The sequence below is a fragment of the Dendronephthya gigantea genome, unplaced genomic scaffold, assembly GCF_004324835.1.
Source record: "Dendronephthya gigantea isolate DGI-Jeju-01 unplaced genomic scaffold, DenGig_1.0 000166F, whole genome shotgun sequence".
In the NCBI taxonomy this organism is placed as follows: Eukaryota; Metazoa; Cnidaria; class Anthozoa; order Malacalcyonacea; family Nephtheidae; genus Dendronephthya; species Dendronephthya gigantea.
Window position 1 is genome coordinate 406532 of NW_021163176.1, and position 18128 is coordinate 424659.

At 38.6% G+C, this 18128-nt stretch overlaps 2 protein-coding genes across 2 annotated transcripts; one reads left to right on the forward strand and one right to left on the reverse strand.

Moving 5' to 3' along the window:
• Positions 1–33: 33 nt before the first annotated feature.
• On the reverse strand, positions 34–7519 carry LOC114537836 (zinc finger protein 184-like). The gene is made up of 2 exons (XM_028558947.1): positions 7410–7519; positions 34–4394 (listed from the first exon to the last, which is right to left on the reverse strand). The coding sequence occupies exon 2, from the start codon at positions 4380–4382 to the stop codon at positions 795–797; it is 3588 nt and encodes a 1195-aa protein (XP_028414748.1). The 5' UTR covers positions 4383–4394; positions 7410–7519; the 3' UTR covers positions 34–794.
• A 523-nt stretch (positions 7520–8042) lies between these two features.
• On the forward strand, positions 8043–18070 carry LOC114537843. Its single transcript, XM_028558953.1, has 11 exons — positions 8043–8468; positions 9254–9422; positions 10413–10498; positions 12433–12674; positions 12996–13156; positions 13513–13615; positions 13744–13789; positions 14175–14266; positions 14465–14656; positions 15162–15540; positions 16331–18070. The coding sequence occupies exons 1-11, from the start codon at positions 8117–8119 to the stop codon at positions 17350–17352; spliced, it is 2844 nt and encodes a 947-aa protein (XP_028414754.1). The 5' UTR covers positions 8043–8116; the 3' UTR covers positions 17353–18070.
• Positions 18071–18128: the final 58 nt, after the last annotated feature.

The window sequence follows — 18128 nt, forward strand, 5'->3', positions numbered from 1 at the left end:
CTTTATCATACACTATATTTCTGTAAATAATTTTGGCAATCACATGTTTTAATGATCTGTAGCCCTCGCCACGAGCGTAAAATTGTGTATAATATTTTGCAGGAAAATGCGTGGCAATTACTTTTTCTGATCTAGCGGTAGATTCACATCACATGCACGTGCACTTTAGAAAAGTCATGTTTACAACGCTAGTACGGATCCGAGTCTGACCTAAGCCTGACCTCATATTTTGATCGGACTCGAATTCTGAGGAGCTCAATTTGGCCTAGAATTTCAGCGGCTTGCATATCACAACCAGTGAATCAATATCGAGGTCAATTCACATTGACCGTTATGTGTCACAAATCGCTGATCACTTTAGCGAAACCACTCAAAAATACATTCAAATACAGGCGTTTACATACATTAAATAAGTACTTGTTAAGTGTTAACACACTTTTACAAGAAAACTAAAAAAGATTCGTACAAGTCAGTTGCTGGTGTTTTACAAAGTCAAATTCGGTAGAATCGCTTTCGTCCCATTTTGGAAATAGCGACCGAATGCATTTTGACGAAATTTCATACGTCTGTAAATTGTTTTTCGTTTGACGTCCTTCCGGGCTATGTTAGGAAAGCAAGTTAAAGTTCCTTTTTTAAAATTTTGTCTAATTTGCAATTGGTTTATAATCAAATCATTTTCGATAAAATTATATTCCACTCAAAAGTCATACTTGTGTTTTTAAACAATGGCTCCTTCATGAAGTCTTCTTGTGTTCTTTATTTATCTAAAGGCTAGTTCATATATGGACCTCTTTCTACTCGGTCTGAGTGCTCTCCTCAGTTTGAATGTATATCAATTGTTCAACGCCTTCGTTCGTCGGATTTTGCTGCCAGTTTATACCTTCCAATGTTTCGATTTTTTCCGCAGAAATCGTCTGATTCCTTATGCACTCTCTCAAGATCTGTCTGAGGTTACTTTCATCTAGTCTCGTCCCGTCGTCTGATTGGTTCATGCCTGGAACAACATTGGTGCTGATTGGTTGGCTAGAGTTCGCGAGTTCATTGGCTGTTGTCACGAGCAGTTGAATCGCGCCTTCTTCGAGACTGACCTCAACCGCTTGCTGGACTACGTTAGCCTCGCTCTCATTCATGTTATCTATGATCTGGTGTGAATCTTCGATTACTTGGTTACTGATGACGTAATCTTGATCGTTGACGTTACTCTGGGCGTTGATTACATCATCTTGGGCACTAATGACGTCACCTTGGGAGTGAATAATTTCGTCTTCAGTAGTAATAACGTCATGTTGGTCATCAATGACTGCATTCGGGTCAGCGGCTTCCTTGTGATGGCGCTCGTGTCGTCTCATGGTCGAAGAATCGATAAATGCGCGACCACAAACCTGGCATTGATACGGTCGTTCTCCGGAATGGGTGCGCTCGTGGATCTTAAGGTGGCTTGACTGACGGAATTGTCGATCACATGTTGTGCACGTGTACGGCTTTTCCCCGCTGTGAATACGTTGGTGGAACTTCAGGGTCCATTTGGCGCGAAAAACTTTGCCACATTCCTCGCACGGGAAAGTGTTTCCACTTCCGTCATCCTCATCCGGCAGCCCGTGTTCTATGTCGTCATCCAAAGGAGCAACTTCAGATGACGTCACTCCAGATGTCGTCACGTCTAATGACGTCACAGAGGTCGCCAGACCCGTTGCTAGGAGATGGGCGGCGGAAATTTCTTGTGGATTACCGCTGACACACATTTCTTGCACGGCGGACTGGGTGAATTGCATTTCCGGTATGATGGGGTTCTCGGAGTTTGCCATAGTTGCGCCGATTCCTAGCTTTTTCGCGGGGCAAACGTTCATGTGATTGGTGAGACTACTACGTCTGGACAGGGATTTCCCGCAGTGGTCGCAAGAGAACGGCTTCTCTTCCGAGTGGCAAAGCAAATGCTCTTTCAAGTTATCTTTTCGTCGGAACGACTTGGAGCAGATATCACAATGGAAAGGGCGTTCGTCGGAGTGGATTCGGAAATGGCGTCGTTGGGTTGACGGATCTTTGAATATCTTGTGACAAATGGGACATTGCTTTGATTCGGGGCTGCCAATAAGCTTGACCTCTTGGGAGACGGGTTCCTTTGGCGACGACGGTCGGTTCTTGCAGGTTTTTGCATGAACTGTTAGTGCGTACCTTGTATTGAACGCTGCATCACACGTCTTGCACTCGTGCGATGTTATGCCGCTATGGTAGGCAATTTCGTGCGCCTTCAGATGATCGCGACGTCGAAAACGTTTTTCACATTCACCGCATGCGTGTGGACGTTCTCCACTATGAACCAAAGCATGTCGTTTCAAAGCGGTGGTATCCCGAAACACTTTATTACAAACAGTGCACGTTTGATCAGTTCTTTCGGCAGTGTTTGTCCTTTTTCTTTTCCTCGAGTTTGGCGTGGAACGGTCTTTCTCCGGGGTACCGACAGTTTCGTTACTTACGGTGTTTTCATCGTCACCTTCATCACTACCCCCTACTGTGGAAGGGTCGCAATTCTTTTGGTGTTCTTGCAACAGCTCCGTGCTAACAAAGATTTCAAAGCAAAGCTCACAAGCGAACATCCCCTCGTCAATGTGTTGTTGGAAATGCTCCCAGAGTTCAACTTTACCTGGGAACGTCCCGTTACAGCTAGGACAGAAAATCGACTTGATCACAACGGATTCTACGTCTTGTGCGCTTGAATCGTCCATCGGTTCAACGTTTTCGAGGTTGTCTAATTCGTTTGGCTCAGTACCTTTCTCTGAAATTACTACAGTGGTCTCAGATTCTGTCGGATTCTCGGAATTTGCTGGCACTTTGGAGAATTCCAAAGTCACAGTTGTACTTCGCGCTCGATCATTGCCTTCAGGCTGGAAGTTGCTTCCATTCGTACCTTTACTCAATGCGGATTGATCGGTATTTCCAGTTGGCTTGTCGCTTTGGGAGTTTCCAGGAAACACCTCACTTGTGGCGGATACTAACTGGTCAGCCTCAAGCACGTGTTCGACCACATGCACTGCGACATTATCTGAACTTTTTGACTGTCCAGACGATGAAATGTCAGCTGACGTAGACTGCTCATTGTTGCTGGTGACATTTTCTCCTTGGGAGGTTTCGGGAAATACTTCGCTTGTAGTAGCCACTAACTGATCAGCTGCAAGCACTTGCTCAACAACGTCCACAGCTACTCCCTCAGAATCCTTCGGCTGCTCAGGTATAACGATGTCATCGAATCCAAGCAGATGGGTTGTTCGTATCATATGCGTCTTGAGTCCGTTCTTTCTTGAAAACGACTTCCCGCAAGTTTGGCAGCTGAAGGGACGGATTAACTTGTGCACTATCACGTGTTCCTGAAGGTGGTCCTTTCTACGAAATGCCTTGTCGCATTCCGTGCATTTATACGGGCGCTCGTCGGAGTGGGTTAGCAAATGGCGCTTCAGGGTGGATGCATCTCGAAAGGTTTTGAAACAAATATGGCACGGTTCTGAAGTCTTAGTCGCGACCATGTTCGTTTTCACGTGAGCTGCTTTTTCGGAAGTGGTCGTCCAGGTTTCGTCGCCAATCCCCGATACCTCTCCTGGTTTCATACAGAACCTCGACATGTGCACCTTGTGAGTGTACTTTCGTGGGAAGGTCTTGCCGCACCGGTCACATTTATACACGTGTTCTTGGGTGTGAATGTTCCGATGCTCTCGTAGGTTATCCTTACGCCGGAATGCCTTGTCGCAAAAATCACACTGGTAGGGCTTCTCCTCGGAGTGGATCAAGCGATGGCGCCTCATTGATGGAAGATCTGAGAAATTTTGATCACAAATGGTACAGACCACTCTGCCTTTTACATTTTTCTGAGCTCCTGCCGAATCTTGGTAGTTTTTCGGTTTGGCTTGCCGAGGGGTATTCGAGTTCTCCAATTCGACCATTGGTATTTCAGAGCTTTTTTCCTGCGCATCCTCGGGGCTGGTTACGTTGGCGTGCTTTGGGGTTTCTTCGATGCTGGCTGCAATCAAGGCGAGCTGGTTTATATCCGATAACCTGTCGGAATTGTTACCACCAGTATCTGACTCCGCCGGTGGTTGGACTAAGCTGAGTTGAACTTCCTGGGGAAGGGTTTCAGAATTCATTTCCACGTACTCATCAATGTTACTGTCCACGGCTACAACAGTGAACACCATATCTTCTCCCTCTGTTTTGTTACCTTCACTGAAAACCACGTTCGGGACAGTGTTCTGCGCCAAGGTGGTACTTATGCTAACTACTTCTCCAAGTGTATCGTCTTGTGATTTTTCACTACCACTTCCATTCTCGAGACATTCTTCTGTCGTCTCAGCGACGTTTGTATCAGTCATCTCTTGTTCTGTTTTTTTATCCATACCGTCTTTCACCTGAACAAAATGATTACAAACAAAACTGTAAACAACGCATTCAAAGCCTGATGAGCAGTAGTTTCTTTCACAAATCTCGTTTATTTAGTCTTGTGTTTAATAAAACCAATGAAAACACATAGCAAGGCGAGTTTTTAAAATGAAAATTCTATTTCTTAAAGATATGCTGGGAAAAAACTGAAAAGTCACGGTTCTTCTCGGAAATCGAGGTTGAGTCGAAGTTATCCTTCTGGAAAAATCAAAAAACCACATCGCCCCTCCCCCCCATTCTTTTGAAACTTTTTGTGACAAATGCTGACGAATGTTTATGGCCGAAGGAAAAAACTCGGAAAACTCGAATTTCAAATTTTTGCGTTGCCTTAAAAATGGACAGTTTTACCAGATTTCACTATTATGAAACACTAACTGTAAAAATGCCTTATATAAATGTTGGTCGATTTTTGGTATCATTTTGGAAGTTTCTTCTTAAGATTCTGTCGTTTGTGGCGAACTAAATAATAAGAAACATAGATGTGCAATTCACCGGACAGGTTCAATTATTCAGTCTGCAACATATCATTGACGTTGTAGATAAGTGTTCTTTGTGCTTTATGTCTCATTGTTAAATAACGATATAAAACTGTTTTGATCATGCATAGGATCACTTTAATGAATTTAGCTATTCATACTGGCAGTCGGAGCCTGCGTTGTTGACTTTTAGTGAGTTGTTTCAAATCCTTATTCTCCACTCCGTTAATTCCCACACTGCCGACATTTGAAACGGAAATTTCTTGGTTTCGCGGTTTAATTGTGATTTAAAATGCGGTAAAACGAGGAATTCACATAAATTTGGAAACCTCAATGCAGGAGAGAAATATGCAACTAATTTCACGAAGAAAAAATATACGAGTAAATTTGAACGCGAAGAATTAAAAATGTGTTAGTTAATCTGTAGTAGCGTGAATTTAGACTGACTAAAACTAAGCTTTCGCTGCACGTGGACCCAAAGTCGCGCTCACATACAGTGAGCATGCGCCATTACTGTTGAAATGTGCCCACATGCACAAGAGAAAGATTGTTTAAATAAATGGAAGCTTGAAGGCCATGAAGGGTGGATGCAATTTGATGGATTTGCAAAACCAACATGCACAAAGCCACAAACCACATCATTAATAACATGTGACAAAGTAATGATCTTTTACAAGGAACGAGATTGGACATGGTGCTTGTGAGTTGTGATGTCATTGATGAGATATAAGTAAGAGTTGTTTGCCAATATTGTACAGGGACTGAACAGAAATGTTACTTCATTGTTACAACGTAGTGTATTTAATCAGCTGCAGGCCACACAGGCACTCAAAGTTCTGGGCCCAGTTGTATAAAAAGCTTGTTGACTTTTAACTGTAGTTAAGGACAGGATTGGCAAATCAGAATTGTGTATTTCTGATTTGACTAGGATTTAACTAAGCAAATTGTAGTTATACAACCTGCCCATAATGCATCATTAAGATATGTGTCACACAAAAGTGGACCTACTGTTTATTTCCTAAACTGTGATTTATGTGTTGGCTTGATCTGCACTTGTTGAAAAAAAAGGTAAAATTTTTATCATTCAGTGAAAAAACCCACTCGAGTTAAGAGTGTTCTAAGACTTAGTAGGCTCTACTGTTGTTGGGTCTAGCTTGCATTAACAGAAAGACTCGTGAGAAAGTTGCAGTTTTTTGTGCAAATGCTCCTGGTTAGTTTTAAACACTTGTTCACGTTTTTTCTTATTTTTGGTATAGTTTTGTCCTTATAATGCGATGAATCTCTTATTTTTCATAAATACATGGATATTTTGAAATTTTTAAATGCATGTCAAATATAAAGCTTCCACATACACAAAAAAACAGATTAGACTCCTGTCTCCAAGTGGGAAAATGTGCATTCATTAATGTTTTATTTTGTTGAAATAGTGGCATACCTAATACGTAAAAGAGGTTGGCATCCTACCTCTCTTGACTACTGTTGAAAAACATGTACAAAGTACAGGTTTTAGGATTGTGCGCTGTTAAAATCTTTCCAACAAGTGCTTAATCCCCCGTCCCCCGCCCTCGAAAAATCACAACTCTGGTTATGCCACTTTTGACCTCAAAGGATTTCACATGTCAGAGAAAGGTAATTGATAGTCCATGGTTCATTGAGAAAAATATCTGTCAATGTCATTTCCAAGATCTATTAACTTGGAATGAGATTTAATTGACATGAAGCTACTTTACAAGCCATTCTCAATAAACTCAAAGGATTGGACTTAAAGCTAACATTCAGTCATCCAAAAGCTGTCATTTTTAAGTATCTGTTCTGCAAGAATAATAAGACTGAATAATAAGTATTTATACTTACAGCCTAAATTCCTAAAATTAAATAAACTGTTTCATGGAAAAAGAACATGGGCCTTAATCATGACAGACAATAGACAAACAAGCCCAGAAAAAAAATTCACAGGCAGTCTGTTGAATAGATGATTCATGATTCTGTCTATGTATAATTTGGGCGGTGTGATAAGATCTACTGGGCAAAAACAGCCAATTATTTGGCCATGTTCATTCTGATATGCAGGAAGTTTCCTCAAATGTTCTAATTTCAGGAAATTTCAACCTCCTCTAGTTTTAGCCTGATGGGTTAACAGCTGCAGTTTGCGAGGAAAAATCACGTTTTTGAAGCCGTCAGACAACAAAATAACATATGTAAGTCCATCTGTAAACATAGACAAACACATAAATTTTAAAAATATCTTCAAAATCTTTTCTCAACACAATGCACCAAAACGTGACCACGTCACTACGTAAACCATATCGTAGGAACTTTGTCGAACAAATATTAAAACGATTGCGGAAATGTAAATCTAAAATATAACCTCTTGAATTCGATAAATACTAAAACTCAATATATTTACACGTGTCGTCGATAAAATACGCTTCGTATAAAAAATGCATCGCAAATTTTTCACCCGTTATTGGTTTCGTTCGCGATTCTGTTCCTCGTATTTTAACCTACCTCTTTTCTGGGAGATAGAATGCAGGAATTTTGCCCGTCAGGTTGAGAAAAGGTTGCTTCCTGAATGCGAAATTCTGCCCGAATTCAAAATAATGCCTTTACTTTTTCTTCCTCAGCCAGCAAGAAGCAATCTACCCGCAACAATTCCCGCAATGCACGACGGACCACTACGAGATATTTCCCCCCGTTTAAAATCGCCAATTGCTATAAATTTCTGCACTATCGTAAATATTAAGACCGCACAAAGTTAAACATATTTTGAAATAATAATTTCTTCAACTAATTTCAACATACTGGCTTTTTTCATCATTTTAAGAGCATTTTTAGGATTGCTTACGCACGCAAAGCATCATGGTTTTCGATACGGTTTATGTACCCGGTAGCAACCTTTTAACAATTAGAAACATTATTAAAGATATGAACTACTTTTTATCCATAGGAAAGACTTAGGTTTATAAAAAATTGTTCACAGCGTCCACAAAAACTGTCCTTTTATTTCTTTTTATTTTCTCTAAGTACGGAATTACTATATTTTACTACAGTCTTTTTCTCCGACGGGGTTTTGAACCTGCGGGAATTCCCACGCCAAGGTCACGCGCGGCGCGTGTTGTGACAAAAGTCAAAAATATTGAAAACACCGGTTGAAATTTTATGAGGGAAAAAATTGCTTTGTCTGAGAGAAATTTTTAAGCAATCGCTAGCTCGAAATGGAGCCTGAAACTTTAGATATAAAGCAGGAAGATGGCAGGAAATGCGACCCTCCCGTTGAAAGAACCAATAGCGAAGAAAATAGCGCAGGAAAATTCATTGAAAACTCATCAGAAATAGATGTTTTGAACGTCGAAGCAAGCCAGCCGTTTGTTGCTGTGCCCGAGCCACTTGTTCCCGACTTGACTTTGTTTAGCTACGAAGTTCAACAAGGGTATAGAATATTCCACGAACTAAAGTCAGACCAGTATAAATCTATAACATATCCGTTTGTTCGGCCTGTCGATGTAGAAGGCTTGAATCTCTGGGACTACCATGCGAGAATTGAAACACCAATGAGTTTCACTCAAAGTAAGTGAAACATGTATTGTTCTTTCTTTCATTCGTACAATATTTGTTCCAGATCTTGTTCTCTTTGTACAAATAGCATCTTCGATGGTAAAGGCATGCAAATTGTGCCCCCTGTGTGGGTTTGTATTTTTTTTCAAAAAACCCATTCATTCATTCATTTCTTTTTTTATTTCATTTAAAACTTCCCTTTCTACCACTTCCTTCTAAAAACTGCTTTAACCTGGTCATTGCCACAAACCAGAAGAACAGCTTTATTCCCAATAAACAATTCCCTAGGCCATCTAGGGAGGAGCATTTGTATAGCTCTTTAGCCAAGAGTATTTCACTAGTTTGATCATGCCTGGCACTTTATTTATTAAGTTTTATTTATCATTTAAAAACAAGTGTAACAAATTACTTGCCAATATGAATAATAGCATATTGGGTTACAGTAAATAATAGTTGAATTTTCTTGGAAGAATAATGTTCAGGACCAATTACCTGATCTTGCAGTATCCTATTTATAAAATGTATAACCAGTCATTATGTCTGATGGCCATTTGATTTAATTTCCATAAACAATTTGGCAATTCAAATACAAGAAAATTACACTGGTAATGAAATCTCAATCATCACATTGGCTTGCTTGCAAATTTAGCTGTGAGATGCAATTTGTAATATGTTCACATTCATTGCAAATTGTTCAGAGGAATTTGTGGATTAAAATTGCAACAGTGTTGGACAGCTAGGACAGAAAACATTTAAGTTGAGCAGTTTAATTAATGTCTACAACTATTTATTTTTAGTTGAAGGTAAGTTCAAGAGTTATGACTACCAGAGCATCACAGCAGTTATATCGGACATGCGGTTAATCTTGGAGAATTGTTATCGTTACAATGGATCCACACATTGGATATCGAAACTTGCCCACAAATTGGAAAAAATTCTTGATCAAAAGTTAGCATTGTTGAATAGGTGAGCAGTGTTGACGGTAAACAGGAAATAATTATTGCAACATTATCCATCAAATTTTAATACTAGTAAGCACAATCACTGCCATTTAATATCTTTCAAAACTGGCATATTGATATAGTTATGGCAACATTTGTGCCATTGTCAGTCATGTTACGTTGTTATATAGGTGCTGTGTATTTTAAATGTGATCGGTTCATTCATAATCACATGACTCTTTAAATAAATGCAATGTTCCCCACCAGGGAAGCAGGTTAAATTTTTTTTTAATGAAATGTTGTGTAACATGTATGTTTTTGTTCCAATATAACAAAGCACTTAATAATGTACAGTCAAGGGAAACATTGAGACTCAAGGGAAAACAAAATTCACTATTTCCCTCTGGGGCATACATTAAGTGTATATTGGTTAAAATCTTGTAATAATATTCTTGTATGTTTGCATGGTGACAGTCGATAAGTAATTTAGCTTGTAGGTACACCATGTAAGTATTTATATAATACTTCAAAGCTTAATGGACCAAAGCTTTTTATATAAATACTTACGTGGTGTACCTACAAGCTAAATTACTTAAAATCTTGTGGTCTAAAAAAGTACTCACAAAATGATTGTTCAGAAAACACATGAGATAAGGAAAACACTTGAGAAAACCTTCCCATGAAAAAGTTATTTTAATCAAACCGATACTTCTCTCTTAAAATTTCTAATATGCATAATGAAATTGCACCTTTGACCTGATTTTGAACTGGATAATGTCCCTGCATGTATGTATATGTTTCTAATTACCAAAGTTACTTGTACTCAGTGCTTCATAGCCATGGAATAATTCCAGTATTAGGATATATGGGAAAATGCAGTGAAGTCATTAAATATGAACCTTATTGATTTCAAAATATTTGGAAAAATTCAAACATGTAATTTTCTATAATTTGCCATATTTTCAATAATCAGGGGTTGTCATGAACACTAATGCTGCAAATTACGATTTTGTAGATCATTGAGGGAAAAAGTAACTCTAAGAGCAACCATGGCTTTTCGAAGAGGAAAGGATATTGCCCAGGATCTTGCTGAAGAATCAGGTAAAATACCTCAACACAGGATTGTGATATATATCTTCATGAGTAATATATAAAATTGATAATATATAAAATTGAAACTAACGTACATAAACACCAGTTTTAAACTTTTATTAAAGTCAAATCTCATACATTTCATTGAACATTACATTGATTTCTATGGAAAATCTCTACATACAAACCTAAAAAACTCATTCAATAAAACAATTCATCAATTAGGAAGAAGATCTTGAGACCACAAATAAGCCATGTGAACACATAAAAAGCATACTCACGATTTAAGCGACTCAACACTGAATGTAGATATTTTGGGCAGATAAAGTTTAGATTTTTATATCAAGCATTTCCTTTGCGTTATATAATGTAAAATCACATAAGAAATGAAATAGAGCAAGGCTCCTTTCATTTACAAGAAATAAGGGGATATGCATAAATCTTCTTATATTATTATCATGCAAATGTGGCATAATTTTATCGGATATTATATCATATCACAAATGCATTTGTTTTGTTTGACTCAAAATCTTTTTAAAAATTATCATTATAAATAGACTTTCTTAATAAAATTTTGGCAGCATCTCAAAGATGATTTTAACCCTCTACTTCAACCGAGGTGAATTACCATTATTTATGAGGCAAAGACTCTTTAAACTAAATCGAGCAATGAAAGTGCCCGAAGGCATTTTATCAAACGCTTGCGGCCATCATGAAATAGCGCCTAGCTCATCAATATTTTGAAACGAATAAATATTTTTAGCGTTTTGGAACGAAAACCTTGAAATTCTGAATCTGGATAAACGGGAGTTACGTTTATGAATAAACGGGGGTGAAACAAACACTCTGGAAGTATAAATGTATGCGATGTTCTTGCTCGACATCACTACATGTTGTTTGCAACCATCTCGGCGGCCATAGTTAAACAAAATGATGTCGGAAAACTCGTCAAGGGCCATTTCCACAAAGAGGTAAAGGCCCGGCACGAGACGAGCTAACCTTTTAATTTAGTTGTCAACAAACACACGAGCGGTACTATAAGCCAAGCAAAGGTCGCACACGAAGTACTCACCTCAACATAAATGTCGGGGGCTTCACAAGGCTTGAGACTCGGGGTCATCACACGTGTGGTTGGCCGGCTAACAAGGGCACTTTCTTTTTTGGATTGGAAAGGAAAGTGCGAAAGCAAAACCAGGAAGGGAATTAAGGTTTTCGGGTTGGGTGAATGAGTTTCGTGGTGGAAATGTTAGGGTTAGGGGGTGCAAGTCGCTTATTACCACCGGCCAACTGTTGCCAACATAATAAACTTTAAAAAGGCCAAACATGCTTCGCTCAGCGATTTTATACATTCGAAGCGGATCAAAAATGCCGAATTTTGATTGGTCCATAAGGAACCCGGACGTCTACGAAGATAATGGAAATGTATCAATTTGAGATACAATTATCCTTAATTATGACAAAATTGAACAATTAAATATTTCCAGTAAATATATCGCTAAAGACACAGTAACCAGAAATTATACTATAAATGTTCAATGGGTATATCAGATCAGTTTAGTATACTAGATTCCCGGCCCGCATGCCCGCATTCATCGTTTTGAATTGGGTTAATAATGGCTTCAGTTTTTCTTTTACGCTTGTCCAGATTCCAGGAATATAATCCCCAATCTAATCCTTTAGATCACTGATTGGGTGGAGGTTTAGGGCCAGTTTCACTGAGTTCAGGTTTAAGTTTAAAATTAAAATATTATGTTCATGAAATTGAATTTATTCCTTAATCTATTTTTAAGGGCGAATAAGGTTAGAGTCATGTTTAGGATTAAAGTTAAGATTATATTCATGGATTCTAGTCATAGAGTTACATGCATGTACTATTATTAATCACCACCGTGTCAATCTTTTTCCGCAAGATTTGAGTTAAAATATATTCTCTTTTCCATTAGTCTATGGATGTCGGCGTCGAAGGTCTGGTCGCATGAACCATATGAACGGGATAAATCCCGAGGAACCTTCGAGTCTGATGAATCATCTCATGATGGAAGAAGAAGAAAATCAGAAAGAGATAAAACGAATCAAGGAGAAGGAACGAAGGGAGGCGAACGAGGCGCTAATGGTAGAACTGGGTAAATGGGAGAACGAAATGTTTACGACCGACGTGTTGAGAGAGTTGAGATCGATATGGGAGGTAGGAGCTAAGAATGGCCGGGCGATCACCTTAAGAGCGAGCCGTAGGACAGTAGGACTCCTTCCTCTGCTCTAAATCTTTACAGCTGAATTTTCACCGACAAATTAAGATCCCCTCAGTCTATAGACTGCTAAATCTTCACTGTTCAGGACTGATCTTCAAAATCTCCACTGCTGTATAAATCTTCACTGCAAATTAAGATTCCCTAAATCTAAACTGCTAAATCTTCACTGCTCAGACTTTTTACTGCCATGCAAAGCTCCCCTAAATCTCCACTGCATATATAATTTAATTACTAAATCTACTTAAATGACATTTCAGATTCCAGCCATTGGCAGCTTTCTCTGGCTTTTTCAACCAGCGCTAAATCTCCCTGAACTAAACTTCACTGAATTTGAATACGGATTAATTATTCCCAACAAGTCGCAGCAAATGGCCTGGATATTAACATCTCTTCTTGTCACCCCAAGTCAGCGCAAAAGGTACAAAACACACATTCTTTGCATGGATACATATAGAGTCAGAGATCATTTTACTTAACCTGGCATTAAGGACCTGAAATTATAGTGAGTAGTGACATGCCATCAGAGTTAGCTCAGAGATCAGTTAAGCTGCATGTGTACCATAGGCCTAAATAGCCACATATAGTTACCTGTCTCATTAAAATGGTTTAATTTGAAAGCAAAAATGTATACTAGTGGTTCGTTTTCATGTAGTCTATGTATATTTGCACGAGTTTATTAGCAAATAGACTCCCCATTTTGACAAGGGTAACTCTTGTTGCGATAGCCTATATCTGTATAGGATCACACGATAATATTGCCGTCGTTGCATTTAGCATTCACAAGAAGGCGCCGATGAAGTTTAAAGTTTGGGAAAGGAAGTTAAAAGAACGGTTGGATATTTGGTATTTGGCCAAACAAGAGGAAGAACTACAAACGGTTAGAATTGTATATCGCTTACATTATAAGGCTCTTGCAATGCTAATGGAAAGAATTTTTCGAAAACAGTTATTTGCAAGTTTTAGCAAAGTACTTCGGGACGAAGATTGATTCATTCTTTATTGCAGGTTGCTCGTCAGATTGGATTAAACCCAGCATTCTTTGATGTATTAGGTACGAACAGTATGCATGTTAGACTCTAGCTCGTAATATACATGCATGTTGTATCACCAATGTCTGCCATCTTTGCTGCATGGCAATGGTTGGTTATTGAACGGATTTCTACAAGGCTTATAGGGCTCTCCCAAGTCACGGACAAAACTATCAGCCACAGCACTACAATGATACAATCCTATTTTTATGTCTGCTTCCTGAATAAAACGGATTTAATCCTCGAAGTTAGCTCAGGATTAAGCTTAGATTTTTGCTTGGAATCAACCATAAACCTAATCTAAGACCTAATCCTAAGCTAATCTTGAGTGAAACAAGGAATTATGAACCAAATGACGGCACTGATACATGGATATATAGAAAATGCATATTTTCTTCCTTTTTATAGGTGATGTCAATCCGTTAGAGACAAAGTCATACATTGATTTAACTTTGCATCAGCGTGTCCTCATACTGAAGGTTTTGTGCGACGAGTGCTTGGTAAGTGACTTGATAATTTAAAAAGAAAGTATAAAATCACGTTTTTTCACTTGATAGGGCGCTGTACCCCCTATGAGACTGAAATATATTGAGATACGTCATCCTCTAAAGCCAGTCATGAAAATAACTAGATCAACTGAAGATGAACCATAGGTAGAAACCTACATTAAAATAACTTGATCTATGCTACATTCAAAGGACTACCATCCTCAATTGCGTGACTTTCTTGGTAATACGGACACCACACCATACAATGAAACATATCTTGGTTACGACGCTAAGAACTCCTCGTATCTCTACTTTCCTATTTTTGACGCCACCGACATCAGAATTTACAAACAGGATGAACTGCCTGCTCTCAACGAATGGTATAGAAAATGGGTCTCAAACGTAAGTACATGCATGCATACACCTAAATTACTCATTTCTAAAACCTTTTGTGTGCATTGGACGAAATCTAGGAGAAATTTCAGAAAAGGACTGCATTAATGATTATGACTTCCATGGTGACTTTAGATGTAAACAAAATCTACGATGTTTATCAAGTTTTTTTTTCTTTTTATTCGAGGATACAAAATATGCAAAATTTAGGGCTTGAAAGTTGCTTTTTAAAGCCGATATTTTTGAATGGTCAGCGAATTCCCGCGATGATGAATAGGGTTTTTTCTCCTGAGTTTTTGCGCGTGAGCCTCGGCCTTTAAAAAGTGGGATTTGCAACAAAATTAAAGGGTTTTTTGCGTTGGCCAAGCAAAATAAACTAGAACAATGTATTTCAGAAGAAAAACATTTGCACAGCTTTTTAAATATTTGTGAACAACGGGTTGCGGTGAAAGAATAAGAATTTGCGGACCTGGAATTTTTGTGTTAAATTTCGAAAGATTTTTGTTCACCATAGTCAAAAGCTTTCAACCGTTCCCAAACGACCAAGGGAAATCACCAATCGAAGTCGAGAAAACGTTCCTCTTCGAAGTCGTCCAAAAAAAGCAAAGAGACGTACAGCACTATCGAACCAGGTTTTGGGCTCGCCTGCGGTGATGTGGAGTCGTTGCGCGAATTATGCGAGAAATTTTCCGAGAAACCGCCGCCACCGCCTTCTCGGAAAAAATCTGTCAGTCGGCCGACGCGCAAACGATGTGAAAAAGAACTTCACAAAGTTTTGAGTGAGCTTCTTGAAGAGTTGGGAAAATCTGACGCCAAGTATTCGAGGTCAAGAGTAAGGGGGATGATGAATCTCATGAAAGACTGGAAATCAGTTGAAGATGCCTCTGATTCAGGTATTGAAGTTTTGAAGTTCTTTTACAAATTATTGATTGATTGATTTAATCACGAATAGATTCACAGTGTATAAATGTGTGTGTACATATAAAAAATGCCTTATTTGAGTGATGATTCTTCAATGCATATATGTATTGCTTTTTTTTTACTTATCAGTAGTCGAACTTGTGTGCGTGTGTGGCTCGTCGTCGTGTGCTTGTTCCTATAATCAGCGGATACAATTCACAACCAATCTCTTGATTAGTCTTGCGTCATTCTCACTTATTATGTTTTAGTATTATAAGATAGTTTCTTGACTGCGCTAAGCCGACAATTTCCAGTTAGGAAAAGATTATGAGGTGTACATTTAGAGGAAATCGAGGCTAAAAAAAATACCAGGAAATACATGTGAATACAGATTTTAACACCGTAAAAAACCTTCTTTTGGCCTTCCAAGAAGGTCAAATTATTTTTTTTTGAACGATTTTCCACCGCGATACATTCTTGCAAAATCTGCATCCGTTATCTTTTCGCAAACGTGAATTATTTCAGGCTAAGTAAGAGTGTAAGTTTGTTTCCCCATATTGGAATGACACGTGATACCATCATGATAGCTTATAGCTGGAATTGCGTATTGAAATGGCTTGGCAAATTTTCACTGGCTTCGTGACACTTCTGCATTATCGTTAGACTCATGATCGACGGACGTTATTGTCTGGCAAATGAACAACGCCAACATGTTGTGAAGTTGTTGTGTGACTAACAACCTTCTTGTAATTTGATCTAACGTTCTAGTGATTGTTTTTGCAGGCAATGAATTAGAGAACCAAGATGAAACTGAAGACGTTGTTGGCGAAGATATCCAAACCCCCCGCGATGTTGAGATGACTAGTATTCCCGACAGCATTAATTTGGATGAAATTCAGGGGGAGGAGGGTGCGCCTCTGCTGTCGATGGTCACTCGAAGTAGAAAAAGGAAATTCCTAGATTATGATGATATGGTCTCTGCAAGCTCTTCACCTCTCTCTGAGGTTTCTAAGAGTCTCGAAGGTGAGGTTTGTGATGAGAATCCAGACTCGCTGTATGAGGTCAAGTCCGAGAAACGCCCGTACTTGGATGATCACGCAATACACGACTCTGCTGTGGAAAGTGAAGAAATTCGTGACGGTATTGTGTATGACATTGTTAACGACCTCATCTCAAAAGTGTCGGGAAATGCTGAAGTTGTGATTAATGGTGTAGATAATGATGGATATAACGGTACAAGTGTGACTCAAAATGATGTAATAGAAATCACTTCTAATGGGGTAGATGTTGAGAACACCCTAGGTAATCCAGAAGTTTCTGGGGATAGTAAAGGACAACAGTTGATAACAAGTAATGATAAGAACGGCGATACTAAAGGACATAAGGGTGAGGTGATGGATATAAAAGACAGTCGAAGTGATGGTATCCTTCTGGATAAAATGACAAATGGCAGTCTTTCAGATACAAATAAAATGCCGAAAGGTCATAATGAACTACAGCAAAATCATGATGCAAGCGAACCTGTGGTAAACTGCGCTTTAAACCCAAATAATGAAGCGTGTGTTGGTAACAGTGAGTTGAAAATAAAAACTGGACTGAATACTGTGGAAATGCAAACCAGTGTATATTCCTCTTCTCACTGTCCTGAGACACAGGGGATAAATGGGAGCATCACATGTGTCGAAGGTACGGATGTGTACATTAACGGTCAGAATTATGAAACTAAAAAGGTTTGTAATGGTGACTATCCATTACCAACTTATAAATCGGGATATAATCCGTCGACAAAGAACCTACGAAAATGATACCCACGGAAAATGAACCTACGGCGTTAACGTCCACGGAAATTGTTCATCCCGGTAATGGACACACGGAGATGATACCATCGCCAAATGTACCTGCGGAAATTACCCCTACGGTGAAAGATTCTACGGGAATAGTACTTACTCAAACAGAACGTTTGGAGTTACCATTTACAGTTAAAGGGGATACGAAAAACGAACCTACGGGAAACGAACCCACGAGAATCGAACTGACGGGAATATAATCCCACTTACATACTAAATACTAATTTTCTAACATTCATTATTATTTAAAAATAATTGATATTGAAACATTGTTGCGTTTCAATAATTTAGTATTTAATAGTTCTATTTGCAAAATAGACGTAGAATTTAATTTGAGTCGAGAAAGATTTTTAAACTCAGGTGATTTTAGATTGTGTTGAAATATGTTGTTTTTGCTGACATTTTACCCCGAAATAACTGAATGTTTATTTTAGACCAGGATTATTTGCAAATAGATTTCACGAATTGTTAGCTTACATTGTCATTGAAGTGCACCAGACGAACTGAACATTTTAGCATGTGCTAAAAACAAAATTAGAAGAGCCGAAGGCTGTGTAATATTAAACTAACTTATACATGTACGTATTTATTCATTTGTAACTGCTTGCTGAAAATTTTAATCATTTACATGCATTAAAATTCCACCCAATGTTAAAATTACAAGTTTTTTCCGTTATGATGCAATGTCAGTAAACGCCTGTAGACGTGTACACGTGTAATGTTACAGATTTTGA

Coding starts and splice junctions, on each gene's coding strand:
- LOC114537836 (XM_028558947.1), bottom strand. CDS start 4,382: ATGGATAAAAAAACAGAACAAGAGATGACTGATACAAACGTCGCTGAG.
- LOC114537843 (XM_028558953.1), top strand. CDS start 8,117: ATGGAGCCTGAAACTTTAGATATAAAGCAGGAAGATGGCAGGAAATGC. Junction 10,499..12,432: donor GGATCTTGCTGAAGAATCAG/GTAAAATACCTC, acceptor CTTTTCCATTAG/TCTATGGATGTCGGCGTCGA. Junction 14,267..14,464: donor TTTTGTGCGACGAGTGCTTG/GTAAGTGACTTG, acceptor CTACATTCAAAG/GACTACCATCCTCAATTGCG.